At 40.3% G+C, this 26,457-nt stretch overlaps 1 protein-coding gene across 1 annotated transcript in view; it reads left to right on the top strand.

The window, feature by feature from the left end:
* Positions 1 to 23,262: 23,262 nt before the first annotated feature.
* The window catches only part of LOC138023475 (uncharacterized), a 7,653-nt gene continuing 4,458 nt past the window's right edge, over positions 23,263 to 26,457 (top strand). Inside the window, exons 1-2 of the mRNA XM_068870476.1 lie at positions 23,263 to 23,458; positions 24,694 to 25,035. Coding sequence (XP_068726577.1) covers positions 23,263 to 23,458; positions 24,694 to 25,035 — 538 coding nt within the window. The remainder of the gene's footprint in view (positions 23,459 to 24,693; positions 25,036 to 26,457) is intronic.

Genomic DNA, 26,457 nt, shown 5'->3' with positions numbered 1-26,457 from the left:
CGTCTTGTTCGAATCTTTGTGGAAAGCGGTGGAAGGCCTCCGTAAAGCACCTCATTGGGAATCCGGTCTTGCCAGGTGACGATGAGCACTTTCCTAAGGATGCGTGTGTAGCAACCGCCAAGTCTTGCCTCGTCCCGAACCGTTAATGTCTAGGCCTCGCATCCGTAAGTGAGGATAGACTCCACCGAGGCCACGAAGACCCTCCTTTTTAAGGCGTCCGGCGTCCGGCCTCTGGCGTGCCAGATGTTATTCAGCTTATGTAGGGCACGCCAGGCCTGGGCCTTCCTCACGTCAATATCTTTCCCAGTCGAGCTGATGTATGAACCGAGATACTTCCTTGACGTCCACTACGCGTGGTGAGCTCTGCATTGCCTGGGATGGTAAAGGGTAAAACGACGGTCTTTTTTTAGTTCAGGGTCAATTCCAGCTTCCCGCATTGATCCTCTACGTTAATGAGTAGATCTTGAGCTTGTTCCACCGTGACGCTTGTCAGGGCAATATCGTCGGCAAAGTCAAGGTTCGCTATTGTGACAGGACCGACACGTCTGCTCCGCCTTGGGTGGATAGTGAATCCGAGGTCTTCCTCGTAGATGACCATGCCTGCTCGATCTTCTATTCACATCTATATTTCTAACAAGCATCTGGGTGAGATAAGATGGGCACTCCCCAAAAATCCGTTTGTATACCAATACAAACTTATTTATTCTCGCTTCATGATAAAATGGAACCCAACCTAATTGTTTAAAAAGTTTCACACTGTTGACTTTTGTGTCAGTACCCAGTATTACACAGGCTGCGCGTTTCTGTAGCCTGAACACTTTCTTAATGTTTTCTACAGAGCAGAATGTCCACACGATTGAGGCATAGAGCATTTGTCTGCTTAATCATTGCGTTATAATAAGATTTCCTTTGAGCAAGAGACAGTGAGCGTCTAATTTTCCGCAACACGGCGATTTTCTTTGCTAACCTCTTGCATAGGTCATCCACATGCTGCTCAAAGGAGAGCTGACTGTCAATTGTCACTCCGAGCAGTTTGTGTGAGTGTACTTGATTAAGTTCAGAAGACTTTAAGCGTAGTTGAAGGGTGGAATATTCTATCTTCTTCACCAAACGTTTCCCTGTAACAAGCATCGACTTTGTTTTGGACTCATTTAACAACACTTTATTTCTTGATGACCAATTTAAGACTTCAACAATGTCCTCCTGTAGGCCCTCAGAGACAGCATTGGGGGCCGCCTGATAGTGAGCAGAATGGCTAATTGTAGTGTCGTCAGCATATATATCAGCGACACAGTGCTGCAATGCTTCGGGAAAATCATTAATAAATACAAGGAACAAAATAGGACCTAAAATACTACCCTGTGGCACACCGAGCGTCACCTATCTTTTTGTAGAATGGCACCCATCTATATTTGCATACTGGCTTCTTCCACTCAAATAGTCGCGGAACAGGGGAAGAAAAGACTCATTTACTCCAAGCACCTTCAATTTCGATAATAACAACTGATGATCAATCAAATCAAAAGCCTTCTTATAGTCTATAAAAACAAGCTCAGTGGCTTTATCATTGTTGAGGATAAACAGCAACTGTTCAACCAAACGAATAAGTGCAGTTTCAGTTGAATGGGATTTTCTGAAACCAGACTGGAGATGATGAAACAAATTGTTCTCCTTAAGGAAATTGCACAAGTATTTACATATGTCAAGTGAAGCTATGATCTTCGCAGTTATGAGCGCAATTTTTGCAATTGCGTAGAGAAGCCTGAAAAATTCAGGACTTCAACGGGGTTTGAACCCGTGACCTCGCGATTCCGGTGCGACGCTCTAACCAACTGAGCTACGAAGCCACTGACGTTGGGAGCTGGTCATTTGTGGGTTCTAATGGTCCCGTGAGGAATAAATCAATGATGAAATGGTATATGAAATGAATCATATATGAACTGCGGATATGAAATCAAGTGAAGCTATGATCTTCGCAGTTATGAGCGCAATTTTTGCAATTGCGTAGAGAAGCCTGAAAAATTCAGGACTTCAACGGGGTTTGAACCCGTGACGTTCCCGTTGAAGTCCTGAATTTTTCAGGCTTCTCTACGCAATTGCAAAAATTGCGCTCATAACTGCGAAGATCATAGCTTCACTTGATTTCATATGCGCAGTTCATACATGATTCATTTCATATACCATTTCATCATTTATTACTGGGTTGCAAACCCAGTCGAGGTCTGCGTTTAGTTTGTTTGTTTTATTTTTTATTATTATTATTTATTATTATTTTTATTTTTTTCCGTGTCGGTAAAAGTCTTGCCTGTCCCTCCCCTGGTAAGTGGTGTCTTTGTGCATAGAGCTTTCTGCGGGTATTTTCGTAGGATCGAGAGGGTAGTGGAACTGCGTAGATTTCTCTGGTGGACACAGTAGAATCATTAACTTAGCCTGCAAGGGCGTCGAAAGTCATATAACGCGAATGGCGTTTTAGTGGATCCTTAAACAAAATATACCCTTACGGAGCTCAATAATGGAAAGTCAGTTGGATAAACTAGGCAGGAATCTCAACAGCGACGAGTACTGGACTTCGACAACAATCTATCGCCCGTCGAGACGAAATCAAAATGAGCTGTATTTACCTGAAGTAATTTTGACACGATTGAGTTTCTTGTCTTCACGCACGCAATGAAATAGGAAGAGGTTTTCGCCGGTGGAAAAGGATTCTGTGGTATTTTCTGCCTTTGTGAATTATAATATCATGTTGTGTATTGAATTTTCGAGCTTAAGGTTGAAATGTGATATGGGAGAGGTTTTTTAGTATTGTTCTGTAAGCAGGAAGGGTTCACAGGCCTGTTGGAAGCTTGCTTGAGTTTCAACAAAATGAATCCCAAAATCAGTGAAAAATTGTGACGGAGATGAGTAATAAAGTAGCTGCTATTTCCAAAATGATGGAATTACCTGGTCATAAATAACGTCGTAAGCGTCTTGGAGAGTAAATTTTGACTTTGCATAAACAAGAGTTGGGCGATTGTGATCTTTGTTGTGACTTCGCTCATTTCATTGTCAAACTTTATAACACTTGACAGAAAAAGAAACTTACAAAAACCCGGTATCTTGCCATCATTTGACACAGATGCTTCACTGTTTGGCGAGTAAACATGCCGCGGTAACTTAATCACGGCGTCCGCTGAATTCCGGCCATGTCACTTTCGATTTTGCAATTTACTTGAACGTAGCCAAAATCTCCCAAAATGTTTGTCGATGATCGTAACTTTTTATATTCTATATTCACGGTTCAAAATTAATGTTGTTTTCATGTCGTAAATATTTCATTCTCGATCGACCGTCCCGGAAACTTCCTTCTGCTCTTTCTAAAAACTGTGTATCAATAGTCATTTGCTTTTTCATCAATATTTGTTTTGCATGAAGCAAGCTAACAAAATCTGTACCTTGCTGAGTTCGCATTTGTTAGAGTTAATAGTATTTTCGGTCAGATGCGTCTGTTTTTCATGAGGGGTTTATTGTTTTGGTCTCCCATCCTCACACTAACCCCGCTGAACAGGGAATAACTTCAGTGAAGTTTAGTATTGCAAAGCTGTCAGATGCTCAGAGGGCACACTTGTAGTGAAAAGAAGTTGTGAGGGAACTTGAAAATTAACATGTCAGCCCAGAAGCCAATGTTTCTCGCTTCTCTTTTATTTGTTATTCTTCAGAGACTGGAATGCTGTATTTCAATACCACACAATTCAGTGTCTTCTGATTTTCTGTAACACGTACCACAGACAACCCAGTGTATGCTTCACGGAAGCATCTCGTTTACATATGTGTTTCATTAATATTTTAGAGAGGATAGGAAGTACAGAAATCGGTCTGTAGTTGTTCTTATCATTCTTACTGCCATTTCCTTTGAAAACAGGGGTAACGTTTTCAACCATCCATGCAGCTGGGAAGGTCTTGGTAGACAGGCAGAGGTTCAATAGCTTTGACAGCGATGGTGATATTGCAGGTGCAGCGATTCTGAGTAATTCGGCACTAATGCCATCATCTCCGGTGGCCTTATGAGTTGGGATAGAAAGCAATAATTCTACAACCCTCCTCTGTGTTATTGTCGGTAGGTCAAATGACCCAATGCCCTGTCTATGAGTTGTTATCGTTGAGAGGCCAGTTGGAGAATCAGGCCCAAGTGCCGCAACTAGTTTCTTTGTTGTTGGCAATCCCTCTATCGAGTAAGATGTCTACTTGGTAAATAATCATTGTCAGTGTTCATTGCCATTGTTCATTGTTACGTTTATGAGTGCGTCGATGACTGTAGAGCCCGATTCTAGAAAAACATGTTCGTAGACAAATGGGGCATCTGAGATCCAGAGAGGTTGGAGCTGTGTCAACAGCCTGTTGTCTAAATTTCTTGCTGCCCGGAGTCTTTCATTGTGCTCCTTCCTCTGTTGCTCACAGCACGCTGCACCGGTTTTAATAGTATGTATCCATCCCCGGCCGGTCTATTGCTGGCCTGCACCCAGTCCTCGGTGCTGATAGCACATTGTTTCAGGTTGTGTCTCAAATTATCCTTGAAACGTTTTCGTTGACCACCTTGGTTTCGCTTCCCATTGCACAGTTCTCCTTAAAAGATCTTCTTGGGAAGCCTGGACGTGGGCATACGTACTATATGACCAGCCCAACGAAGTTGGTTCTTGATAAGGATGGACTCGATGCTTGTGACATTGGCCTCTTCCAGAACACTGCTGTTGGTTCGTCTATCCTGCCATTTAATGTTGAGTATACAACGGAGACATCGCTGATGATACTTCTCCAGGCTTTTGGGATGGCGACTGTAGGTAGTCCACGCTTCTGAGCCATATAACAAGGAAGGCAAAATTATGGCTCTGTAGACCTTTATCTTAGTGTTGATGTAGATGTCCCAGTTATCGAATACTCGAGTTCTGAGTCGTCCAAAGGCATCACTAGCTGAATTAAGGCGAGCTTGTATTTCAGCATCCAGATCTGCATTACTTGACAGGCAGCTACCAAGATATGAAAAATGATCAACAGAGCTGAGACACTGCCCGCCAGCTGTGATCTCTGGCTGATGTCGATCATAGATGCTGTCAGGTGATGGTTGGAATAAGACCTTTGTCTTCCGAACATTAAGTGTGAGGCCTAGTGCATTGTAAGCTTGACTAAAGGCATCCATGGCTGCTTGAAGGTCTTCTTTATTATGGGTCATAATGGCATTGTCATCGGCATATTGGAGCTCAAGTATTGTCAAGTGAGAAATCAACGTCTTAGCTCTCAGTCGACGTAAGTTGAAGAGCTTACCATCTATCCGGTACTGCATATCTATGCCACGAGGTAGTATCTCTGTCACCAAATATGATACAGCAAATATGAATATCGAGAAAAGCGTTGAAGATAAGACATATGCTTGTTTAACCCCAGTCTTCACTTCAAAGCTTTCAGTAGCTTCGCCATCAATTAGGACTGATGCAGACATGTGGTCATGTAGCAACCGGACGATTTTGATGTATTTCTCAGGACAACCGATTTTAGACAATATTTCCTATAACGTAGGCCGGTCCACAGAATCGAATGCCTTGACTAGATCGATGAAAACCATGTAGAGGTCTCTGTGCTGTTCTCTGCACTTTTCCTGAATCTGTCCAGCTAAGAAAATCATATCAACAGTCCCACGAGGTGGTCTGAAACCACATTGTGACTCTGGAAGAACCTCTTCGGCGATAAAGGTGAGGCGACATGCAAGAATACGAGTGAAGATCTTTCCAGCTATAGAGAGCAAGGAGATACCTCGATAGTCTCCACAGTCTGCCTTCACACCTTTCTTGAAAAATTTGACGGTCAACGCATCTCGAAAATCACTGATCAAAGAAAAACAAATTTAAGATCTCGGCAATACTTTGTTTATCCAAGATATTGTCCTTGTTTTCTGTGAGATATTTAATTCCACTTTCAGCGCTTTTGTCATCATTTGATAGACATTTGATAAGGTTCCAGAGTTTTCTGTGATTATTCTTATTTTCGTCAAATTTATCCTTGAAATACGATTGTTTTGTAACCTTGAGTCACACTGTTTTTTGCTTGTTTAAATGCATTGCAATCTCTTACTGCCAGGCTCTTTCTGGCTTTCTTGAGAAGTTTATCCCCAGCCTTTATCCCGTTTAGGATCTCAGCGTTGAACCATTTTGGCTGAACTTTGCGCTTTACTCTCTTTTGTTTCAAAGGGAGATGCTCATCAATAATGCCATTGAATATTTTTTACCACGCGTCAACTACATCGTTAGGATCCTCAAACACAAAGGCGCAGTCCAAGGGGGCCTCATGCAATGATGAACCAAATTGTTCCTTGTTGAGACTCTTTATGTCGCGATATGTTATTGTGTGTTGATTTCCATTGTTCATTGAGCGTAAGCATTTTCTATTAACAATGACTGGGAAGTGATCGGACATCCCAGAAGACATAGTCCTCACATTGTGAAGGCGCTCCGGATGACTGCTCCAAATGTGGTCAAGGCAAGTTTTTGACACGGGTCTGGTAATACCATGAACAAGTTGGGACGTATGTAAATTATGCATTGCTTTGACAAGCGGGTGTTTTTTAAATTTCTCCGTACTCAAGAAATCAATACTAAAGTCGCCTAGTATAATGACCTCTCTGTGTAAGTGATGTGCGTTTTCAAAATTATTTCCAAGTCTTTTATCGTCTGCCGCTTTATATGAAGGAGGACGGTAGATGCCAGCAATAAGTAGGGGACGTTTCGACTTGTATGGACAAGTCTCAAGCCACAGACATTCCAAATTGATTTCCTCGAGGTCCTCGCGGCGATTGACTTGTAAAGAATTGTTAACATAGGCTAGAATCCCACCACCAGGTTTGCCAGTTCTGTCTTGACGATACATTTGGTACCGTGGAGTAGAGTACAATGAGCCAGGCACTTTCACTGAGCAAAACGTTTCAGTTAATATCAGAATATCGGTTTTTTCTTCTTTATTTGATACCATCAACCATGATCTTTTACTCTCCAGACTGAAGTGTCGTTTTGGTATATGCGGCAAGGCACTTGATTGGTATCTCTCTGGACGACGTCAGCTTGTTAAAGTTAATGACACGTCATCAACGTCTTATCTGATAGAGCAAGGTGTGCCACAAGGTTCGGTGTTGGGTCCAATTGTCTATTCTCTTTATGTTTCACCTTTAGGCGATATTGCAAGAAGTCACGGTCTTTCTTTCCATTGTTATGCAGACGATACCCAGCTTCTGTCTTTCCTTTAATTCAGCTGATCCTGTTGAGTTATTGGTTATGTCATCTTCTCGACGCCCAAGACCTACTCTTACTTCTATTTGTATTGACAATGACAATGTATCAGCAGCACCATCAGCAAAAAATATTGGCGTAGTTTTTGATGAGGCCATGTCGCTTGTTCCGCATGTCACCAATATTTGTAAGACTGCTTGTTTCCATCTTCGTGCCATACTTAAAATACGTCAATTCCTGGACAAAGACTCCACTATCCTGCTCCTTCATGTGTTTCTCATTTCAAGACTTGATTACTGTAACTCCTTACTATTTGGTCCTCCTGATTATGCCATCAATCGACTGCAACTTATTCAAAACTCTGCAGCTCATCTAGTTTTTTGTGCACGTAAGCATGACCATGTCACACCCTTGCTGGTTAAACTTCACTGGTTACCAGTTCAATGTAGAATTCAGTTTAAGATCCTCTTGATGACTTTTAAGGTTTTACGTGGTCAAGCACCGTCATATCTTTGTGATCTAATAACTCCGTATGTTCCGACTCGTACTTTACGCTCGCAGAACAAACTACTGCTACACCAGCCTCGTTTCCATCTTAAGAGTTACGGACGGCGTGCATTTAAGTCATCTGTTCCATCCCTTTGGAATGATCTGCCTTACAACATTAAAACCTCAAAAGATATGCTTACTTGCAACTGCCGTGACAAAAGATCCTGCCCTCTAGACGGAAAGTGCAACGTGCGGAATATCATATATCAAGCAGAGGTCACAACATCTCAGTCAAAGCAAACTTACATTGGTCTTTGCGACACATCATTCAAATCACGTTATAGAAACCACACACGTTCCTTTAGAAATGAACGCTACAGAAATTCCACCGAGCTTAGTAAATATGTATGGGGTTTGAAAGACAAGAAAGTTGACTATCACATTGACGGATTGCTAGGCATGCGAGATCCTATTCAAATGTAAGGAAGAAGTGTAATTTATGTCTGTGGGAGAAATACTATATAATTTGTAGACCGGATTTGGCGACCCTTGACAACAGAAATGAGCTTGTAACAAGTTGCAGACATGCAAAGAAATTCCTTCTAAATAGCGTAATTATTTAAGCCTATAAGGTTTATTTTTAGCTGCTCACCGGAAACAGTTTGTATTGTTTAACCGTTGCTATGCAATGCAGCTTATAATGAATTGCAACCGTTTTTTTCAAAATCACTGTAAAACACAATGTATTCCTTCTTTTTTTGGCAGTTGGCTGATGATTGCTTCGTGAGAAGCATGAAACTCGGAGCAGCAAATAAATGTTTTTGACCTAGTTCTAGTCTACGTATCTATCTATCTATATATATATATATAACTGCAGACAGTACTGTTTCGGCCTTCTGGGCCTCATCAGTGCAGTGCTGATGTTTGGGATGGACGTTAAGCTTATAAAGCCACCCCAAATGTCCCACACATGTGGTACATCTAAGCCATGCCAGAGTGCTCAAACTAGCGAGCTAGTGAGCATGCGCAATTGCTAGCGGCAAAGACTCATCCCAGTAGAGTGCTCAATTTGGACATGAAAGCAAAAGCTTTGTAATGCCAAAGAGCTATATCTAACTGCAGACAGTACTGTTTCGGCCTTCTGGGCCTCATCAGTGCAGATTTTAGACTTTAGGTTCTGGTTTTAATTTGACCCCGTTGCATGTTGGAGGTCGTTTGTGTTTAGCGCCGCCGTTTTGTACGAATCTTGTACATGAAATAAGACAAAATAGAATTATATTACAACGGCGTACTACGTTCTGAGTTTTAGCCTGATTTATAATTTTTTTCTTTCGTTCCCGAATTACAGAATGGTCATACTAAGATTTGGTTACAATATACTAACCAAACTCTAAAGACATGATAACAATGCTGCAATGTACAATTACTAATGGACGAACAAAAGGAGCCAACGAAAGATCTTTCGTTTTCGTCCACGAATATGGCGGCGATGACGTCACTTAAAAACCACCTTTAAAAGGATGTACAGAGAAAAGCGATGTTTGTATTGTGGCGTTGCCCTCATGATTTACTTTTGTCATTAAAAAGGAAAAGATCTAACAAAAAGCTTTACCGAATTAATAATTTTTGAAAGAATATTCTAGCGGTTATACCTCCTTAAAATTTCTTGCCGTTGCACCAACTACTGTAGCAATACTTTTATATCTTGACACTGAGCGATCAATTTGAACAATGCATGTGCGTAAAGGAAACGCTTTACAAGTTCCAAATTGCGCAGTAACTGTAATATTTTGGTGCATACAGTATCCCTTAACAAGTTTGATCACCGCATCGCAATAAAGAATCAAATGATCGCTCAATGTTGAAACAGTGGCTGAGGGAAATTAATTTTCCTATTGATTATGTTACCATTCATAGCATATTTTAATTAGGGTGTAATTCTTGTAAGCAGATCCATGAAGATTGGAGTGCTGGGTGTAATATACTTTAAAGTAGTTCTTGTACATCAGTTTCCATTCTAGCACCATGGCTTGTGCAGATGTAGCAAAATGCGAGACTTCCGTTTAGTTTTCTTCACAGTCTCATTTGATATTTGATATTGTTCTAAAATTATAATAAGGAAAAATATGGGTGAGGTCAAGTAGACAAAGTACAATACAGAAATTAAGGAATACATTGTAACACGGAAAATAACTCTGAGTGCAAGTCATTGCGCCACTAGTAAATGTCGCTATCAATCAACTCGCCACCACGTTTTTTTTTTGTTCTCGGAGCATGAACGTTGTTTGACCTTGACAGAATTGAGGTGGCGAATTGACTATTGGGGAATATTTCTAGTGGCGAGATGACCGTAAGCCATGATCGCACTTTTTACCTTCACATGGCGATGACAATACAGTTTTCTTCTTTCGTCTTCTCCCTTTCTTTTACGCGCTCAATCCTGTGAAAAATGACAAACAAAACTTAAAAGTTTTTATTCAAAATAGTGTAAATGTTATATTTCAGGATCCTTTGTTCAGGACAAGTTGGAAGAAATCTTAAAGTATACGAATAAAAAGAATCTTTATTTCAGATAGCGCACACAGTAGCGAAACAGAGCTACGACTGCGACAAGCAACGCACGAAGCACATGTTGACATTTGAAAATAACTGTTCGCTGCTTTCTTTCTTGCTCAAGAAAACATAAAGCAAATATAGGAACACTGCTAAAACATACCTGCTTAGAATAAAAAGGTAATGGTCTTGTCTCCTTCATCTTGGTCTAACCGGTGTCTTCATGAAAGTCCCGTCACAACGTCAAATTGAAGAGCGACGGAGCAGCATATCTTTCCACCATGACGGTCAGCGCAATATGAGGAAAATTTTGCAATTTGTATTGAATATTCATTAGAATGGCTAGAACCAATCAGTGACGAGCCCGTCATCGGTTCGAATAGGGGCGTTGTTCACGCTTTTTCCACCGATTTGATGAGCAAGAGACGAGAAAAACACTAAAAGAAGTGCTGTTTTTCACGATTTTTATAAAGTTAACTTCGTTTTACTCCGCTTCTTGTTATAGCCAAAGGAAAGAAAATAAACTGAAAGAATCTTCTGGAATTTCCTGGTTAATCCCACACTTTGAACCATCGCTTTCTGTTCTTATTTGACGATGATTATCCACTGCGCCACGGGAAATTGTTAGTACCTCGCTGCGAAAATAAATACAGTTTGATAGCGAGCACCTTCCTGCATTGATGCAGCAGCTGAAGGAAAGCCAAAAAGTAAAGTTTTTGTGTCTTCTAAGCTTAAAGTTCGTTGTTTTCTTCAGCGGAGAAAAGGAAACCTTTTAAAAAAAGAAATTTAATTATGAAATAGAATTTAAAGCAAAAATATCTCACGCTTTGAACACGAAGCCTCTAATCATTGAGTCCACTATCATCAGCTATGGCTACGAGTACCAACTAAGAGTAAATCGGTTATTTTAAAGTACCAGTCACTAAGTAAACACAGACCCCTTTTCATTGCAAGTCTTGTAATTTTTTAGGGCGGAAAAAATGCGAATTTTCAGTATTCTGCAACCAATTACCTTTCCCATGACCTTTCGTATACTTTGGGGTGGAAACATACGAGAATGTCCACTACTGCGTTACAATACTTGGATATTGCAAGTAGTTCTTGTATTATGAGGTTTTTCTGTATAACCAGTTCTCTTTTGCATCGTTTTTGTTATGCACTGTTCCCTTTGTTGTCGCACCTCAGCCTTCGTTCGGTACGAGAGCAAATACAATTTAAGTTAACGGTTTCCTTCGATGTTTTAAGTGGTCATCAATAGTGTCAAAAGCCAAACTTGCCCGCCCATCCAACTTAATGACCATAATCAACAGGGCTTAACAGGTGATCGGACGAGCCGGAATTTTACCCCAGTGCTATGGGAGCAGGACGGTAACATCTATAATTAGTTTTTATTTTACTTAAGCTTACATAGAGTATATTGTCATCGTCATCATTATCGTAATCATTAAAGCATCATAATTATCAACGCACATTCCCGTTGTACGTGCTGGTGTTAAACAAGCGTACCCCTAATATCTCTTTGTGATACTTATCCCCATATCCCACCGTATGTGATCTAGGGGAGTCAATACAAACAGACCGTTACAAAGGTTCTCCTTGCTAGCGTGAAAGCCCTTCCCTTTCCTTACATCAACCACAAACACCTGCACATTAAAACAATCCAAATCATGTAGAAACACACCACTCGAGTCCAGGACTCCAGTGTAGCTCGATATAAAGAGTCCTCCTGAATTCAATCCTTCGTTCCTATCACAGGGAAATTGGTGGTTGATTCATAACTCGCAGAGAGCTACCTCATAATACAAAGTGAACAAACGCACCATTACAGACTGATAAACGGATGAAACGTTTATTTATACACAGTGGTGTCTATTGCGTAAGGCTTGTGGGACGTACTGCTGCTAATATTTTAATACACATGCGTTAAGAAAGATTATAAGAAGTTGGCCATTTGTGACGCAAAGTGGAGATGAATTTGTGATCATCGACAAAAAATCCATTCGTTGGTTAAAAAGGGCCACTCTTGTGCGAAATCTGGACGGTCATGACAAGACCTCGCCGTCTAGGAATAGCATGGATTCACTGCCGAATGGACCCATATAGCGACTTTGTTTTGCATAAACGCAGCCAAACTAGCAAATACGACGTGTTTAGCAATCAAACACGATACCCGCCATGCATCAAAATAGACAAAATCCAGATTCACTTTAAGTAGCCTCTATTACATAACGATTCCACGTGGAGAATTTTACAGTCATTAAAGAGAATTTTGCATTGCATTTTACGACAAACGAAAAACATCAGCTGTTATATATATTTTTTTTTTATACTTGCCACTAAATGAGTCGTAACAAGTTTATCACGAAAAGAAAAAATGGCGATAAAACCCAATAAAAACCAAGAGGCTTATAGAGGGCAAGCTTCCTCAACGTTAATATATTCCATAATTATCAATGATTAATAACTATTATTAGTTAATTTTTAATTACGTTCCACGTACACGAGCCGCTAAATCTCTCTATTGACTTTACTTCACGTTTGAATGAAAGACCGGTTATTAACCGAACATAGACTGCGGTTTTTTAACAGTCAATCTACCTACAGAACTTTCCACAATTGAGTTGCTTTATGTAAATAAATGTTTTTTTTTTTGCCAGCCTTAATACATTAAGATTGGCAAATAGTCAAAATACAACGACTACGGACGCAGTTTTGCTTATTCCTAAAATAATCAACTCTCGTTAAATAATCACTCCTTAGAGTCTAAATAAATTTAGAAATGCCCAAATACCCAGCCTGTCGCAAAAATTTTGCAGCGATTATCAGTCACACGCGCCCCTCATCGATTTTCTTCTTCTTCTTCTTTTTTCGAAACCAAATTTGGGTGGACGTCAATCAAATGTTTGCATGACAATAGTCCTGTTCACTTGGCAAAAGTCGAATTCGTCATGGAAACATTTGATTGAAGTCCATCCAAATTTAGTTTCAAAAATGAAAAAAAGTCGTTGAGGAAGGCGTGTGACTATGAACCACTATGACTTCCGCAGACATAATTTCAATTCTTAGTTTAATTTATAAAGTACCCATATTCAAGTTTAGAGCGCTGACCGCGGAAATCACATTTAGCCTGTGTCATAATGGTTTAGTTGGGTAACTAAGGTCGTTTACCATAATATTGTTAGCCGTCTTCTTTTTCCGTGGGATGCCATTGGCAGGCAGCCTTGATAACAATTCTAGCGAGTTCTTTTTTTTCTTTTTGCTTTAGAAATTCAAGTAAATTCGAAATAAGATTTCACGGAGACAAATCGCACTGAGCTCGCCTTAAAATCACATGTTTGTCAAGTGCGATTTTTCAAATGCGACTTCGCCGCGACAAAATTGCACCGAGCTGCTGCGACTCGAAGTCGAAGGTATGAACGGGCCTTTTCCCAGCATGATGACAGAAGGGGTCCTTCATGCCGATCCTGTTCACTCGCATTTTCGCTCCCTTAGAGCCAGCTACAAGCACTTGACTTAAATAGTTTTTGACAGCTTAACTGAGCGGGGACTGACAGAAAAAATTCCAGCCAGACTTGACCAGGGAACTCCGAATTCCAAGTCAACGCCTAACTACTCGGCAAGAATTCTTTTCAATTCACTGTATGGTATCGAGGCTTGGTAGGCTAATTTGCTCTTAGACAAAAGAATTATAAATTGACCGCCATTTATGAATAAGGTCTATTGGTTTTCACTGCTTTAAGTCTGAAATCTTAGCGCGCGTTCGATTGACCCTATCCCGGAATAAGAATACGTGGAGTGATGATTAAAACGGTATGTTTGGCGCTTTCCGAAGCAGCAAGGATAATAAAAATATGTTTAAAATAGCATTTTAGCAGATGTTTGACAATTTTAATATGAATATCTGTAAAAACGAAGGATCTCTAACTTATATTCCATGTATTCCTATTCCGGATACGGTCAATCGAACGCACTTACATGTTTTCAAGGTAAGGGCGCCCTAGCTGGATTAACTTTATTCATAGTCATTGTTCCTTATAGTAACCTTCCCTTCTAACCTAATATGTAATTGTTTGTCAAGTGAAGCTATGATCCGCGCAGTTATGAACGCAATTATTGCAATTGCGTAGAGAAGCCTGAAAAATTAAGGACTTTAACGGGGTTTGAACCCGTGACCTCGCGATTCCAGTGCGACGCTCTAACCAACTGGGCTATGAAGACACTGACGTTGGGAGCTGGTCATTTGTGGGTTCTAATGTTCCCGTGAGAAATGAATCAATAATGAAATGATTGAAATGGAGCATATATGTTTAAATTTATATTTTGTATTTCATGCAATTCAGGAAACATCATCGTCATCATCATCATCATCATCATCATAATTAGTCCTCTTCGGTGTTGATGGAGCATAGGTCCTTTGCTAATGCTCGCTATCTGTCTCTATTTTCAGCAGTGCACGTAAGTCCTCTCTTTCCAAGTTCTAACACTCTTATGCGCCTCCAAGTGTGACGGGGTCCCCCTCTCTTACTTTTTCCCTTCGGGTTCCACTCCAGCGGGGTGTCTTGGCCATATACCTCTCTCCAGCTTATGGGAGGGATGGGGGGTTCCCATATCAAAAGGGGAGGAATGCTCGTCGGAAATTTTAAATTAAACTCCTAAGGGAGACCAATTTGGGCATGACCCAGGCTTTTTTTGACCCCTAAAAGAGGGGTAAGGCCGTACCTCTTGTTGAACACTATATTTCATTGGCTGTATAGTGTGGTGTTGTTCTTTTGGGCAATCCTGAAGCCCGTTCAATGCGGTACGACACGACCCTAAAAGAGACCACATTAAAACACTGAGAAATAAAAAATACAGTGACTTTTAATAATGGCAAAGACATTATTATCTGATACTTTCACCTACGCGAAGAAATACAAAATTGTAGATACACACTTTGATATTTCTTCGCGCGCAACCCTAAAGGAGACCTTCACGGCTACATATGATTGCGTTTTGCCCAGAACACCCTAAGTGAGACTAAAATCCGAAATTTACGCCCCCCCCCCCCGATGGCGAATCCGAATAAATCGTTGTTATTGATTGGTCTTTGGTCTTCTGATTAGCTTGCGTGCGTTTTGCCTCACCCGTACCCGGTTGTAGGCGTTTTCAGGGTTATTATTACTGCGTCTCATTTCTCCGTATTCTTTTTCTTTTCCGTGTCATGAAAAGTCTTTCCTGTCCCTCCCCTGTTAAGTAGTGTCTTTGTGTGAAGAGTCTTCTGTGCGTATGTTTGGTAAGTTTGAGGGGGTACTACAAATGCACAGATTTTGTCCGGTGGACACAGTAGAATATTTAACTTAACCTGTGCGAATGGAGTTTTAGTGGACCTTTACAAAACTATACCCTTATGGAGCTCAATAATGGAAAGTCAATTGGATAAACAAGACAGGCAGTGAAAGATAAATATCTGGAATCTTCAAAGCGAAGAGTAATGGTCTTCGATAACAATTGCACCTTTCGCCGTTGGATATCACAAAGTGAGCTTTGTTTCTAATTTTATTTGAGTAACTGTGATGTTATGTACAAGACTGAAACCGAAAATCAAACTCCTTGATTTCATCACATTGTTACGTTTATTTTGTAGTCAACTCTGCCCAGTCTTCAGATAATTCAGATAAAAAAAACGGAAATGTGAAAGTGAAGAATTCTTTGAAAGAAAGCTTGTCTCTTTTGTGCTTCATTATTAACGGTCAAGGTTCTTCCGAAAAGGGTTTTAAGATCCTGAACTGTAAGACTGGAAATGTATTTAATTGCTGTTGTTTCTTATTTGCACCCACGCAATTAAAATAGGACTGATTTTTGCCACTAATAGCAAATATTTTGTTTGTTTCAATAACTTTTTACGCTGGAAAAGGTTTTTGTGACATTTTTCGTCCAAATGAACTCCCAAAAATAAAGCTTTTTAACGACCTTTAAGTGGAATATTTTTTGTAATTTAATATTGTGTGTCCAAACTTTGCAAACGAAACTTGAAATACGCCAATTCGGAAAATACCATAATACTCTTTGTTTGTCCCCCCAAATTTTGCATAAGCATTGTTTTCGTTTTCTCTTGGGACCATTGTAAGTCCCAAGAGAAACTGATGTTTACGGGAACGCTGCAGTTCAATACCACCCAACTCAGAGCCTTCTGTTTTTGTGAAACACGTACCACAGGCAACCCAATTTATGCTCATAGAGCGTCCAGATTCTTAATTTGTGTCTGGGTCTTAGTGACTGGGCAGATTAAGTGCTTCCACTATGAAATTCACTCTTACACAGTAAGGGGCAGCCGTCACTGCCAAAAATACAAAGTATGTTAAAAGGAACAGAGTAACGTGAACTGGATCATTGGACAGACTTAGAAATGATGCAGCCTAACTGACAAGTAGTCTTGTTGCCTGCTATCAAACGGTTCACGCAAACAACAAACGAAATACTCTCAAGATAGGAAAATCTCTAGTCATTAATGCTAAAGCGGAAAAGACAAACTGAAATCGTTTTATGGAAATGAAAACCGGTTCATCTTTTAAACGCGAACTGGTATAATGCAGTGTCAACAAACGGTCCAGTGTGATGTTACTGTTCAGACCATCGATGTTCAATGATATATGAAACGGTTTAACGAAAGGTCGATTGATTAAAATTGTGTAATTACAAATGCTTCATCGGAACAACAAATGAATCTAAAAGGAACTCATATGTTACAGATATGAAAAATGAAATGATTAATGCAAATGACAAATGGTTTGCCCCAATGTGAAATGAATTAAAGAAAATGATATGGTCACGTGACACTGGCTAGCGGATACCTTGTTTTGAAAAGTGTAAATTAACCATAACATTGAAGTCCAATATCAAAGATGTATGCTGTAAACTAGTTACAGTGTCAAATGGAGTATTGCCTCCTGGATGAGCTCTAAATTTGAGCCCGTGATATGGTTACGTGTATTGCTCACATTGGCATACATGAAGGGGCGGACGGACGGACGTTCATGACGTCATGGCTATAAAACCAAATTTTCTCACATCGATGGGTTCAACCCATCGATGTGAGGAAATTTCATGTATGCCAATGTGACCAGTACACGGCCACTGAGTTTTCTTAGCTATGGTGGTCCGCGCGCGAAGCTCCGCTATTATTTTAGACACCAATTAGCCAGTAGTAGCCGCTAACCAATGCTCTCGGCAACTAGGGGCTTGCCTTGTAATTGGAATTAAACATACTGTATTAAGGTCGGCAAACTCTCGGGGACACGTCACAGATGCTGGTTAGTATCAGTAACGTGTACAGATATGGCACTGTTTCGTCGATCGCAAAATCATCTGATTTGTTTGGGGCTGAGGAGCTGGCAAATCAGTTAGGCGACTGGTTTCCTCTTCAGCACCCACAAAACGCAAAAACAACAAAAATTGTTACATGTAAAGTGCAAACAAGTTTCATTGACACAATTACAGCATCAATGTGTCGTGACAGGGTCAACGACATTTCTTCCCCAAATCCTTCCATACCCTTCCACTCATATTCACTTGAAAACAAACTTTACAAATGGAATTTACTCCTTTTCAAAGCGCCAATTTTGCCGGTCACGAGTTCAAGAGTTGATCTATAAATGAGTGCGCGGATCGACAACCAGCACTTCCTTTTCATTTAAGTATCAAATTGCAAGAGGATGGCATTGCCAGGTTTGAATGAGTCAAGGTTGTGCAATTTCTTGCAGTTTCGTTTCCGATCACTGTGTCGACTTCCTGTTTAAAAAAAGTGTCGGTAACTCGATATCTCCTATGAAACAAAGCAAATTCTCTCGGGAAAAACAATTGTCAGAGATCCATAGCATTCATTTTACTCGTCTGACGGCTGTTGAACAATGGATATTTTCCTGGTCTTAACGGTGATCGTCCTGAAACTGTCAGCTTATTTTGTCTCCCTATCTGAAGGTAAGCTAACCCTGACTTTCCCGGAGATGTAACAGTTCAGACAATTAATAACTCTAATGTCTTGCTATGATTTCGTACAAGAATCACGTTTCGCATTCCATAGAAACAAACAAATCTTTTAAGGAAAAACGCATCTATCGCTTGGCCAACAGTTAAACGTTATTCATATGAAAATAAGGGGCGGGTGATTATTTTTTCTGACCCCAGTTTTAAATAAATATTACTTTAACTTGGGCCAAATAAATTCCCAAATCACTATCGGTTTTCGAAATGGTAATACTTTACTCACAAAAACAGGAGAAGGGCTAGGTTTTTTTAGGAAGTCCTAAAGATTATTAAAAAACAAGTAATGCTGACTAACCCCAACCGGAAAACGTTTGCATGTAACTGGTTTGCGCCCACTTCTCCACAATCACACCTCAAAAGCCCCTCTTTACTGAATGAAGGGGTAGTTTCTAAAGAAACTGTGGTGCTGCGTCGGTGTGGAAGTAATATACAAAAATTTGGTTATATCAACGGAGTTGATAACGTAAATTGGCCACCGTACAGAGATTCTAAAAGCTGAGGTTTCGAGCGTTAGCCCTTCGTCAGAGCGAATCGAGGGGTTATGGGTTACGTGTAGTTTTTATAGTAGAGTAGGAGCTACGCTATTGGTGGTAACATGGCAACGTGAAAAATAGGAATATATTAATTAAATGAAAAGCGTTCGTTAATACCGTGAGGATTAAGGGTGCCGATTTGAAAGATGAATTTTTGTTCCAGATTCTTGCGGCTTTCCTTCGTACCTAGATGTAGGGAAAGGCCGCAGATAGCCATCTGTTTTTTGGAGTGGTAAGAAAGATTAAAATGGTGAGCGACTGGCTTAGATGCATCCTTGTCATTCTTCTCAACATCGCAAAGGTGTTGGCGGAATCGGTCACCTAGTCGTCTACCTGTCTCGCCAATGTATAATTTATTGCATAACGTACAGGTTATGCAATAAATGACATTTGCGGAGTTACATGTGAAACTATCGGTGATCTTAGCAAATCGCTTAGGTCCCGATATCTTGCTAGTGTTAACAATGAAAAGACAAGTTTTGCATCGTGAGCGCGCGCATTTGAAAGTGCTGGGTTGCTCGTTAGTTTTGAGCGCGCTTCTAACTAAAAAGTTGCCTACGTTTTTGTCGCGTTTGAATGAAATAAGTCCCAGTCTCGGGATCATTTTGGAGTAATTTAAAATTACTAAGAATGATGCTTTTGACTGCGAGATTATGAGGATGGAAAGTGAGGGTGAATGGAATTCTGTCATTCTTATCTTTTTGTGACGTTTGTAGTGATGACTGTCGATCAAATTGTTGGGCGCGATGATGGCCCGCTTTGACCACAGAGACAGGATAGCCACGTTTTTCGAAGAACTGGCACATCTCCTCTGATTTGCTGGAAAAATCGGAGTCATAAGAATAATGAATGGAGTTCTTGACATGTGATGGATGTGACGATGAATACAACAAATAACTGTGCGAATCAGTAGGTTTGTAGTGCACACTAGTACATAGCACGTTGCCTCTAATAGAAACTTTGATATCTAGGAAAGCCAATGAAGTTTCCGAAATTTCCCAGGTATATTAAAGAGCCGGATGAAAAGAGTTGACGGAGGTTATAAATTGATAGAGTTCTTCTCTGCTGGATGAAATAGCGCCGATGCAGTCGTCGATGTAGCGGCCGTAGAGTTCAGGTTTGGGGCCGTTGTACTGATTAAAAAATTGGTGTTCAACATATCCTACATAAAGATTGGCATAGCTAGGTCCCCCTCTTTACTGCCTAATTTATTCCAGTCATTTGGGAGATCAAGCCCGACTCACAACAACTGAGTTAGTTGCCTAAGGACTGTCTCCATGTGGGCTAAAGATATATACATGGAATAGCGATCCAAACTGATTTACAGCTCAGGTTGAAAATTGAAGTATCTCTCGTAAAGGAGGGACAGCATTCTTTTAGCATGAAGGCACAGTTCCAAATTTTCGCAGCGCAACACTGTGGTGACTTTTTTTCTGCTTAACCGCAAAGCAGTTACGTGAAACACAGTTTTGATTCTGTTAGGATGCCATAAACCGGAAACGGAAGTTCTCGCGAGTGGCGTGTTCATCCGGAATAGATATGTACGCGCAATGTGGAGAGAGTGTTGTTGTAAAATGGTGATTTCCGATTAAACCTTCGTGAAGTGCAAATTGCTTGGTGTTTTTGTCATTTCGGACGTGGGTTCCAACCCTTCCAATAAGTACACTTTATCAGTTGAAAGTACTAAAAACTGTCTTGCGCCTTCTCAATGCAGGATTGCTGCAAAGAGTTTGAAACCGTGACGCGATCCCATTAAGGCCTGGTTGAGAGGAGTGCCAGAAGAGTAGCTGAAGTAAGGAAATGAATAAAAAGACCCGTCACCCCACCCCTCCACCTTTTGGATCTCCTTGTTATCCCTACAGAAGCACGGTTTTGAAGCAAAAGCATCATTGGATGTGCCTAGCGCGTACGATATGAGGATATGAGTGTGGATTTGAAAGGAAGGTCGCAAATCGAAGAAGTTCAGTTTTGTAGATAGATAACTAAATTCTGCTCTTACGTCATGAACGGATGTACGTGCATTACATGACAAGGGGCATCTTGCACCTCCCTTTTCAATACTCTTACGCTAGACAGCTAGAACTATAATATCTGCAAAGAATTTTCACCGACTTTAAACACGAAACACCACCTCAGAACGACGGATTTAAAAATGAATGTCATGTTCATTACTGCCAGAAAAACCTTCAAATAAAGGCTTTTTTTCTGGGTCACATTTAGTGGAAAGTAGGCCAATGAAAAGCCACAATAAAGAGTGCATCACCTTCAGTGATAAGCGATGATTTACGACGTCAACAGTTTCCTATGCGTTCTTGGAAAAGGTCCAAACGACACGAAATTTGAAGTGAATTTGTCTTATCTTCGAAAACGTCGACATGGCAGTCTGTCTTTTGAGATCAATACTGTGATACTCTACCTTTAACTTCGATCAACTTAACACACCGAGTTTAATGTATTTGAATTTATCACTTTTTTCCTTGCAAAGCCATCAAAATGAAGGACCTTAAACGTGAACAAAGGGAAAATGTATGCTTAAAAGGAAGGAAGCACTTCGTCTAACGTACATCTTCGTGTGCGTTTTTTTAAGTGGAGTTAACTTAGTTTTCTCATTGCCATGCCTGAACTGATCTAGATGATGATCATTTTTTGCGTTTTCGCGGTCAACACCTACGCTGGCTGTGCTGGTTTAATTCCTGGACAGTGTTACACATTTAAGTGTTCGATGACTTGGAATTATAGCAAAATCATAACCATAATGTGAATATTTTTTTTCTTGTTGTAATCGCGATTTCGTCGACTTGGTGGTTGCCTAAAGTATTAATTGAGGTGAGGACAGCGCTCATGCGCACTACGCCCAGTTGGTTATAACTGTCACGCATACATACGTAATCGACCACTGCCCATAGGGGCCTTTCAGGGCCAAGGAAACGAAATCAATGAAACTGAAGAACGGAGCAATAACTATTAATAATTAACAATTATTGGATGAGCTTGAGCATGTTAGCGATAATTATCAAGGCCAAAGTTTGTGTTATATGCTGAAGCCGAAGGCTGAGGCGGATAACACAAACTGAGGCCTTGATAATTATCGCTAACATGCAAAAACCGAATTCAATAATTGTTTTATTATGCATATTCCTGAGCTGAGCTCCGCCATGACAAAACTGATCAAACTGCTGGTTAGTGTGTCAGGTGACGTTACTTCTGCATGCATAAAACTATTGTCTGTAGGTATGACGTCAATTCTACATATATGAAATCTATTGTTTGTAGGTATGACGTAAGAGAAACAGAGCAAGCAGGAATTAGTTGCGCGCTTATAGCCAATGAAAATCGAGCTGGTGACACCAATGTATATTAATACTAATTAGCCGTAGGCAAACCAGTTGGCTATTTACAAGGGAAGCGAGAAGTTGAACCAGTGATTACCAGGATCAACTTCAAGGAGTGGTTACGGTGCTTGCCTTGAGATACGGAGTTCCCAGGTTCAAGATTCCCTGGGCGGTTTTGCCCCTTCCTGCCTACTATACAACAAGCAAGAGTGGACTAGCTCCACTACAATCAATGTGATGCTTTTCTTCCATCGTTGGCGACTACAAATCTAAAACCGTTTCTTACCTTCACAATTTCATCTTTTTCTTGCAGCAACGTTTAAGTAAACATCTTCAGTGGACCAAATTAAGACTTTTTCTCCATTTGTGAGTGCCAAATGAAACGTAGTTATTTCAAAGTTTGTCGCCACTTCCCTCGCATTATTGCCTATTTCGGCCATTTTGTTTTTCGTAGCACTAAGCTCCATATATGGTCACAGTGACCTTACATGGTAGCGGCTGGCTACCATATTTGTAGGGCATAGTAAAAGGCTAAGCTTACCACGTACATTTTTAGCATTTCTTTGTGCAATGATCTTGTCTATTTTACAATAATTTCGTTCATACCAGTTGTCACTTATTCAGTTTTACGGTATTACAGGCTCGCAACATACTTAAGAGCGTCCATGCAGCTATGTACTCCTTATTTGGGACAATTAATTAATCAATTCATTCATTCATTCATTAATAATTAAATAACTAAACGTTTTCCAGGAAGCAGTGTTAGCGGCAGTGGTTAAAGCAGTCTCCTCCCACCAATCTTGAATGGTCCCCCCTACCCCCCTACCCCCCCGTCCCGGGTTCCGACTCCTGGACTCGGCGCCATGTATGGATTGTTGTTAGAGGATTTTCTCCAGGAACTCCTGCTTTACCACTCAACAAAAAACATTGGATGTGATTATATTTCATTTATCGCCCCCCCAATAAGAAGAGCACTTATCAATTAGTAAAGAGTTAATTAACCATGATTTCTTTTTCTTCTCCTGCCGTCTGGGATAATGTTACATGTGTCACAGGAATTCACCCTGGTCAAAATTTGACGTTGTCATGCCAACCGAGAGACCAGATCTCGTATACTGGTACAGGATCGATAAAGACAACAGGCATCAAGAATTATACCATGCCGCTGGTCCCACTTATACTATTACAAATGCAACGATTGACAATATGGGAGTATATTTTTGTGCTGCGGTGGAATGGGGATTCTGGGTAATAAGGAGCTACATCTTTGTTAATGTTGTAGGTGAGTTACTTTGTCTTGTATCGGATTGTATCGTATCGTATCATGTCATATCGTACCGCACCGTATCGTATCGTGTTGTGTCAAGTCGTGTCGTTTTGCATCGCACTATCCAACCCTGTGAGATATTGAATAGAAAACGCACGACGCAAGTACCATTACCTTACAATATTGCACATTATTTATTTGTACTGTCAGTTAATTCTGCAGATGCAGAATCAAGCACGTACACCGCGCATCACACCTTCCTGAAAAAAAAGCTCTACTTTGGATAGATTCTCCGTTTGCAGAACAAATTGGATAATACATCTCGTAGTACATGTTTTGGCGCTTTCCTCGAATTACGTGCTCGATAAAATACGGCAAAATTAGTAAAAATAAATCGCGATACTACTCGCCAAAACATCTAATAAAAGGAATAAATAGTATGCTTAAATTTTTCTCAATTTAACTCAGTTAGTTTCCTAAACCGCTTCATTTCCGGTTGTATGTAATTGGTTGTTTTACTTTACGTCATCGCCGCACTTGTGCACCACATTTCATTTATCAATTGAATGTGCTGGGGGTCATTATCGCCCCTAGAGCCCTTCGTTTCGCCGGCAACATGACCAAAAGAAACCAAGGGCTCTGGGGACAAAACCGGCTGTGGTCAGAATAAGAGATGATAACAAGAGAGCTTAAGGACGGTGCCCACTATTGTTATTGCGCATACGTTCTGCGCATTTCGAGATACTCGGATTTCCTATGGGTGATGCTTATTAATACAGGGATATTTTTGCGCGGTTCAAAACTATGCGGAGAAAGCAGAACTTAGCAAGTGCTCTTGGTATCCAAAAAGAAAATTGGGAGTAACCATGCATTTTTCAGAGATAATCAAGATTCAATTTGGAAAAGAACGCCATACATTGCTTTGTATTTCAAAGCTTGCTGATTAATTATCTTCGAAAAATGCGTGGTTACCCCCAATTTTCCTTTTTGGATATCAATAACACTTGTTAAGATTTGCTTTTCCCACACATTCACTTAACCGCACAAAAATACCTTTGAATTAATAGGCACCGTCCTTAATGACACCCCAATATGAACACTATTTTTTCATTGACTTTACTCTGTACTATTTTTTTCATACAAAATTTATTGTTGTCTTCGTTTCTTCTAATAGTCTTCTAGCCATTGACGATACTCGCTTAATGAGACAGTACCCGACCTCAAAGTGAGTGTTTATTATTGTCCCACAGTTCCCGGTGAAACGTCGTGCGCAGACGGATGGAATCTCCACAGGAATTCAAGTGCTTGCTATTCGTACTCTGCTCGCGGTATAATAGGGTCTTGGGATTACGCAAAAGCATATTGCAAGGAATCTAATGCACAGCTAGCGCAACCTAATAATCGGGACAATTTCCGCTTCGTGTCGGAGCTCGCTAACAACAGAAGCGAGTCGGGCTTCTGGTTATCTTCAGGTTATCTTCAGGACATGCGTCCTAGCAAACAAGCAACCAGGTGTAGCGTATTTAACAAAACGAAGGGGACGCCGAGCCGCGCAGATTGTTTAAGGCGGCGTCCTTTCATATGTGAACGAGGTAAATGTGTTTAATTTACAGGCCCTTTGTGTTAAGGACGGTGCCTACTATTGTTATTGCGCATACGTTCTGCGCATTTCGAGATACTCGAATTTTCTATCGGTGATGCTTACCAATACAGTGATATTTTAGCGCTCGCTGAAGAAATGGATTTCTAAGCCAAACGAACTATACTGTGAGGATGCTAAATAGAGGATATTACATAGCCATGCGGGGAATAAGAATTTTATCTTCGAGTGCTGAAAGTGTCTTTCACGAGTGAGTGAAGCGAACGATACTTTTCTGTTTATTATGTAGATATTGATGAAATGTCTAGATTTAAAACAACTTGTTTTATTCATTTTCGAAATGATGAAAAATTGTTCACCAACCACTAAAACACGCATGTTGTGTAACATGAAACAAGATATGAAAGTTATGAAAAACAAATCATTATAATGAAAATTTGCAATAAAAATATTAATGTAGTAGAGAAGAATTATATTAAAGCACAAAAGTATCGTAGAATGAAGAGGAAGCTCGCGTTTTATTGGCTAATCGTGTTCGTTACCATGACGACAGCGATATCCTCACATGTGAAAGATAAAAATGATACGTTCACTGCGCGCGGTGAAGATATGATTTTTTAGTAATAGGAGAAATCCTGGTATTTCATCAATATCTATATAATAAGTAGTTTTATTATTTTATAAAAGTGTTAGCAAATGCATTGTCAGTAATTTAACGCAGTATTTCAAGTTTATATGGGGAAAAAACGCTAAAAACCTGGCTCGAGTTCATTGCCAAACGAAGAAGAAATGGCTAGTCAGGATCTTGGTGCAGAAAACGATCTCTATAGAGAACTGAAAGAGTCGATCGAATGCCTAAAAAGATTGGTCACTGAGGGTATTGCCAGATTACATGGTGATCTAGACACGTACATACTACGAAGCGAATTCAAATCGGATATTAAAGAAATGAGCTGTACTATAAAAGACCTCGCAAAGAGTTTGAATTTCACGCAAGACGAAGTTGATACCTTTAAGGAACAACTCAAGAAGGTAACAGAAGAACGCTCTTCGGAAATGGAACTTTTAACGGCGAAAATACCTAATTTGGAACAGTCCCTGAAAGAAGTAGTGGAACAGAATATAACCCTTGAACAGTACACTAGAAGAGAGAACCTGAGATTTAATAATATAACTGGGAACATGAAGGTGAAGATTGCAAAAAAGTTATTTATGACACCGTTGGAAGAGACCTTGGTTTAGATATCTGCCAATTAAGATTTCACGCAGTTCACCGAATAGGTAAGAGAGATGGAGTTAGATGCAGGCCGATTATAGCAAGGTTTGTCTGTCGTGAAGATCGAGACAAGGTCTGGTCAAAGAGAGGTAAGATTAAGGAATCGAGTGTACACAGAGACGCATATATCACAGAAGA

This window comes from Montipora capricornis, chromosome 11, assembly GCF_036669925.1.
Source record: "Montipora capricornis isolate CH-2021 chromosome 11, ASM3666992v2, whole genome shotgun sequence".
In the NCBI taxonomy this organism is placed as follows: Eukaryota; Metazoa; Cnidaria; class Anthozoa; order Scleractinia; family Acroporidae; genus Montipora; species Montipora capricornis.
The sequence above is the reverse complement of the archived record's forward strand: the minus strand, read 5'-3'. Positions and strand labels throughout refer to the sequence as shown.